Below are 6969 nucleotides of genomic sequence, written 5' to 3'. Positions count from 1 at the left end.
ATGCCTAATTTTGTTTTAAAGAATTATTGCACACTTTCTGTAATCCTAGAAACTTCCCTTCACTTCTCAAATGTCACTGTGTTTGTCTGCTATATGATATATTTAACTGAAATTGCTGATCCAAAAAAACAATGATTTGTAAAGGAAAATCATGGAAATCATCAGGGGGGCCCAAACTTTTACATACAACTGTATAAAGGATGTATGTGTTATGAAGCCATAAAAACTATGGAACATTACAACCCCTGGCAAAAATTATGGAATCACCGGCCTCAGAGGATGTTCATTCAGTTGTTTAATTTTGTACAAAAAAAGCAGATCACAGACATGACACAAAACTAAAGTCATTTCAAATGGCAACTTTCTGGCTTTAAGAAACACTATAAGAAATCAGGAAAAAAAAAATTGTGGCAGTCAGTAACGGTTACTTTTTTAGACCAAGCAGAGGGAAAAAAATATGGAATCACTCAATTCTGAGGAAAAAATTCTGGAATCATGAAAAACAAAAGAACGCTCCAACACATCACTAGTATTTTGTTGCACCACCTCTGGCTTTTATAACAGCTTGCAGTCTCTGAGGCATGGACTTAATGAGTGACAAACAGTACTCTTCATCAATCTGGCTCCAACTTTCTCTGATTGCTGTTGCCAGATCAGCTTTGCAGGTTGGAGCCTTGTCATGGACCATTTTCTTCAACTTCCAAAGATTTTCAATTGGATTAAGATCCGGACCATTTGCAGGCCATGACATTGACCCTATGTGTCTTTTTGCAAGGAATATTTTCACAGTTTTTGCTCTATGGCAAGATGCATTATCATCTTGAAAAATGATTTCATCATCCCCAAACATCCTTTCAATTGATGGGATAAGAAAAGTGTCCAAAATATCAACGTAAACTTGTGCATTTATTGATGATGTAATGACAGCCATCTCCCCAGTGCCTTTACCTGACATGCAGCCCCATATCATCAATTACTGTGGAAATTTACATGTTCTCTTCAGGCAGTCATCTTTATAAATCTCATTGGAACGGCACCAATCAAAAGTTCCAGCATCATCACCTTGCCCAATGCAGATTCGAGATTCATCACTGAATATGACTTTCATCCAGTCATCCACAGTCCACGACTGCTTTTCCTTAGCCCAATGTAACCTTGTTTTTTTCTGTTTAGGTGTTAATGATGGCTTTCATTTAGCTTTTCTGTATGTAAGTCCCATTTCCTTTAGGCGGTTTCTTACAGTTCGGTCACAGACGTTGACTCCAGTTTCCTCCCATTCGTTCATTTGTTTTGTTGTGCATTTTCAATTTTTGAGACATATTGCTTTAAGTTTTCTGTCTTGAAGCTTTGATGTCTTCCTTGGTCTACCAGTATGTTTGCCTTTAACAACCTTCCCATGTTGTTTGTATTTGGTCCAGAGTTTAGACACAGCTGACTGTGAACAACCAACATCTTTTGCAACATTGCGTGATGATGTACCCTCTTTTAAGAGTTTGATAATCCTCTCCTTTGTTTCAACTGACATCTCTCATGTTGGAGCCATGATTCATGTCAGTCCACTTGGTGCAACAGCTCTCCAAGGTGTGATCACTCCTTTTTGGTGCAGGCTAACGAGCAGATCTGATTTGATGCAGGTGTTAGTTTTGGGGGATGAAAATTTACAGGGTGATTCCATAATTTATTCCTCAGAATTGAGTGATTCCATATTTTTTTCCCTCTGCTTGGTCTAAAAAAGTAACTGTTACTGACTGCCACAATTTTTTTTCCTGATTTCTTAGTGTTTTTTAAAGCCAGAAAGTTGCCATTTGAAATGACTTTAGTTTGTGTCATGTCTGTGATCTGCTTTTTTTCCACAAAATTAAACAAGTGAATGAACATCCTCCGAGGCCGGTGATTCCATAATTTTTGCCAGGGGTTGTATATACAACAAAATCTGGGGTTAAGTACCAGCATCAATGGCCTGTTGAAAATAATTTCAAAATTCTGCTTTTAAACCTATACTGAAAATAAAGTTTCACAGCATGATCTAAATAAAAATCTTATATATCATTCCCATTCAGCTGCTCCCATTTCTTCGGGGTCAGATCCACAATGGTATTTGGCACAAGTTTTTTTTTTACGCTGGATGCCCTTCAGTGTCACCTGAAGAAACACATGCAGCTGCTGGTGTTCCAAAGAGGTCTCCCATCCAAGTACTAACCAGGCCCGGCACTCTGTACTTTGGAAAACAGCGCCCAGCTGAATGTTTTCTCTGTTAATGGCAGATAAACAAGGATGGTTTGGCTTTTGTGCTGTCAGAGTGGTTTGGGATGTGTCAGTGTCTCAGACCGAACGGTCCCCCTAAAAACCGGTCGGCCCTGCCTTCACTGCGCAAGCGTCATTAGCCGCAGTTCACTGATTATCACCTCGTCTCTGCTTCAAACTGCCTCATCTATCTTAGCGACAGCTATCTGAAGCTTTTGTACAACAATCATTTTCACATAAATTCAGCATTATTTCATCATAAAAGACGGATGAAGTGATCAGAGCGCCGCGGCTAAACAAGTTGCTGATGCATTCACAGCGCGTCGGCCATTTCAAAGCGTCACACATTATCGCCTCATTTCTGCTTATAACGGCCTCGTTTCTGCTTTAAATTTGATTTATTTTGACAATGATTTAAGAGGTTTTACTTTGTCATCTGATGGTTAATAATCACATCAATCCATTTGATCACTTTGGGTGAAGAGACTCTATCTCAGACGAGGGGCTGAGCTCAGAAATGACGCATACACAGTGGAGGCAGAGTGGACCAATTTTCAGGGGGGGACCGTTTGGTCTGTGACAAATCATTTGCATAAAGTGATGTCAAACAGTGAGGAGCGGGTGCCCTCGCTCTCTCAGTGTCACTTCCCGTTGGACATTTCTTTTTCGTCTCTTTTTAGGTGTTGAAGTCCGATAGTCCCTCCGTCCTCTGGACTCTCTGAGCTACAAACCTCCAGCGGGTGGTTATGACCCCCTGCAGGCGTCTCAGCGACAGTCGGAGGACATCCTGGAGGACAACAGCCAGGCAGCCTGGGACATCGATTTCGGCTGTTGGAACAAAGCTGCCAATCACCGGGACACGAGTGACCAGCAGCTGTCACATCTGGACCAGAACCCTTCAAGTCGGGATGGGGGCATGTTTAATGTCCATCTGGGACCGGACCATGTTTTGGGGGAGCAACGGTGGGCTCGACCTCCTGTCCCTCCGATGAAGCCACGACCCTGGAACCTCTACCACCGCGGTACCCATAACGACGCCGCTCGATCAGTTGGCTTCCACCAAGGAAGCAGCGGGGACATCACACCAACATCACTTCCTGGGACAATGTCTCCTGCTTCCCCCAACAGCAGCCGCCCACCGCGACCTTTTCTGAAAGCAGGTTCCACCCGCCCCAAGCTGTGACCTCTGACCTTCATCACCACAGCTACACACCCCACTTTAATCACAACCTCAACTTTTTCTGTGACCCCTCCCACAACCAGGCCAGCTGCCCTTTAATCCAACTGATGGGCGCTGTGCTGCCCCCGGGCCAGATGGAGGCAACGTGGCGGCGAGCCGCGGTGAAGAAAAGGCCCGCCCCCACCCACCGCTGTGAATACCTGGGCTGCGGCAAAACCTACACCAAGAGTTCGCACCTGAAGGCTCACCGCCGCACCCACACAGGTAAGACCCAAAAACACCAACCCTCAGAACACCGGTGTCTGGTTCAAACCAGCTTCATGTCTTCATTCTGATTGACCCGCCAGGGGAAAAGCCGTACCCAGTGCTCGTGGGAGGGCTGCAGCTGGAAGTTTGCACGTTCGGACGAACTGACGCGTTCACTACCGAAAGCACACGGGCCACAAACCCTACAGGTGTCTGCTGTGTCAGAGGGCCTTCTCCCGCTCCGACCCCTGGCTCTGCACATGAAGAGACACGCCTGACGAACCTGACCACGCTGACCGCCACACGCAACAAACCCAACACCACCCTCTTACCTGCCCCACACGGAACTTTACCAAAACACACAAAGCCACAAAACAGTCAGTAAAATCCAAAAAAATATCAAATATCCTACAGACCCCAGGACAGGACTCTGAGGATCAGGTGCACACAGAGCGCCACGACTGCACCGGAACAACAACAGATGACTAATAATAACTTGGAATAGTTTGTTTTGAGACGACATGTGACAGATGATGTCAAGGTGCTACAGCAAACCTCGACTTGAGAAGTACCAACAGGAAACTGACCAAAGGTTCTCAGGTGAGATTCAGAACTTATTTGATACATTCTTCAGCCAGACTCCTAAGAGCTTTAAAAGTGATCATTAAAGACTTAAAGCCACCAGACACTAGAACACACACAACCAAAAGGACTGAAGATAAAACTGCGAGATAAACTGGGCGGAGAGAATATTTGGATATTTGATGTCCTGTGACATCAGTAAATATCATAAATGAAACGGGGTTTAATCTCTCAGATATCCATGATGAGATTAATTAGGAGGTGCTGCTTTCTCTTAACAAAGGTTGACGGCAAAATTCCACCACATTCAAACTGAGGACGACCTGGAATCTCAACAGGAAACTGTCCAGGGTGAACACCACCAATCATGGCGAGCACCACCCACCATGGCGAGCACCGGTAACCATAGCAGCTCAGGCAAGCAATGACTCTGAGCAGTGCACTGCCCCCCCACTATCACCAGTGGGGGAGGGGGGGCAGTGCCATACAAGTGTAGAACATTACAACTTTGTGCATCAGAGGTCTCTGTTTGGCAGAACATCAACCTTCTGTTCCCCAAACAGAACCAGAATCCACAAGAACACAGAGCGTTCTGGAGCACACTGGAACGTTTTTTAAATCTGATTGTTTGGGTCCATCGTGCTGACAGAACCAAAAAAAACTACAAATAAACTCTGCCCAGATGGACGTCACCCTGCCCATCGTACACCCTGTAAACACCGTGACTCAATAAACAAACACTAACACTTTAACAATACTAATACTAATAATAATACTAATAACAGAGGTCATGTTTGAACTTATGGTACTTTGTAATAATTCTGCAGTTCAACTGAAATAAACTGATACAACATTCAAACAAGAACTTTAATTGTAAATGATGTAAATAAAATGTAAAACTGTGCAATTCTATGGAAAACGTGCATCTGTGTATTGTTGTTTTTATTGTATTTTAACAATGAATGTAATTCTGTTTGGTCGAGCAGAAATTAAATCTGTAAGTAATCTGCATTTTCCATCAAAGACTGACAAACATATTTATTTATATGACTATTATGTAAAAAAACATAGTACACAATTACACACTATGTAATTGTATCATGTTTATTCCATAAAAGTGATTTAAAGTTTTTTTTTTTTGGGGGGGGGGGGGGGGGGGGGACTATTCCATTCTAATAAAGAATTCAGGTGTAATAAACCTATTTAATCCTAAACTTTTTTTTATAGAAGAACTGCTGTAATGCAGGACAAAAATGTCAAAATTAACATAATAGCAAATGTAATAGCATTTGTTAGACAACAACAACAATAATAATAATAATAATAATAATAATAATAATAATGGCAGCGTTCCATTTAAATGTGAAGGGAAGTCATCATGAACGTGAGCCAACATGCAGCCTGGAATCAAACAACCAACCTGTCAGGAGTTACACACACCGATGTTCCACCTGAGCCACAGTCAAGAAGTCCAGAGCCAGTCAGGAACGCAAAATACAGAAAATAAATAAATAAACACGCGAAAGTTCTTAGTTCTTACAAAGGAAGATGTGTGTGTGTGTGTGTGTATACACACACACGAAAAATATACACAGTGAACACAGTGAATGGGTGACAGTTTTCAAAATATATTTATCTACAAGTTTCAGGTAAGTGTGGTTTAGATTTCATTTGTACGAGGTCTGTTAGAAAAGTATCCAACCTTATTATTTTTTTCAAAAACCATATAGATTTGAATCACGTGTGATTGCATCAGACAAGCTTGAACCCTCGTGCGCATGCGTGAGTTTTTTCACGCCTGTCGGTTGCGTCATTCGCCTGTGAGCAGGCTTTGAGTGAGGTGTGGTCCACCCCTCTCGTCTATTTGTTATTGCGAATCAATGTCTGAACGATTTGGAGCTTTGCTGCATCAATTTTTTTCCAGAAACTGTGAGAGACCTCCAGTGTGAACACCGTTCGAAAAATTAATATGGCTTTCAGGGACGATTTTATGGGGATTAAACAGATTAAGGAGTGTTACTGCCGCCTTTAAGGACGGCTCACACTGCTGAGAGCGTGGCGCGCTCCCAGCCCCCATCGGACAGACTGACACCCCGCTGGAACAACCAGATCATTTCCAACATGAAAGCTTTGTTGATCCGGGACCTCGTCTGACTTTCACAAAAAGGCAGAAGATGTGGACATCAGCACTTTTTCGGCACATTCCACCGTTACAGGAGTTTTTTCATGGAAAGAAAAGCGGAGGGACGCGCCACGGCTCCGTTCATTACGCGGGACAAAACCACCTCATGTTGGTCTCTCAGGACAGCTTTCAGGTGGATTTCAGGACGGATTTCCGGTTTGCTTTCCAGTCATGTGAATATCGGGTTGTGATTGTGCATGAGCTGGACATGCCAGAACATGTTCCGTGAGGCTTCATCATGGCGTTGCTTTGCGCCGAGCGGCAGCAACGCGACGCGCGGTGGAGCAGCTTCTCTTTCCATGACAAAAACTCCTTTAACAGTGAAACGTGCCATTCATTTTTAAACTGGACGCTGTCTTGATCCGGTATGTCATCTGACTAGCACAGGAATTGTGAAAAGACGTGGACATCAGCACTTTTTCCAGCACATTAAGACAGACGTGCGGAGGAGTTCCGCGCGTCGCGGTGCAGCCGCTCAGCGCAAAGCAACGCCGTAATGAAGCCTCACGGGACATGTGGGACATGTAACGGTGGA

At 43.7% G+C, this 6969-nt stretch overlaps 1 protein-coding gene across 1 annotated transcript; it reads left to right on the top strand.

Moving 5' to 3' along the window:
- Positions 1-2928: 2928 nt before the first annotated feature.
- On the top strand, positions 2929-5347 carry klf1 (Kruppel-like factor 1 (erythroid)). Its single transcript, XM_034189280.1, is given in 5 exon segments — positions 2929-3688; positions 3772-3785; positions 3787-3840; positions 3842-3914; positions 3917-5347. Coding segments are annotated over 5 exon segments (330 nt in total). The 5' UTR covers positions 2929-3531; the 3' UTR covers positions 3949-5347.
- Positions 5348-6969: the final 1622 nt, after the last annotated feature.

The sequence above is a fragment of the Thalassophryne amazonica genome, chromosome 15, assembly GCF_902500255.1.
Source record: "Thalassophryne amazonica chromosome 15, fThaAma1.1, whole genome shotgun sequence".
Taxonomy (NCBI): Eukaryota; Metazoa; Chordata; class Actinopteri; order Batrachoidiformes; family Batrachoididae; genus Thalassophryne; species Thalassophryne amazonica.
The sequence above is the reverse complement of the archived record's forward strand: the minus strand, read 5'-3'. Positions and strand labels throughout refer to the sequence as shown.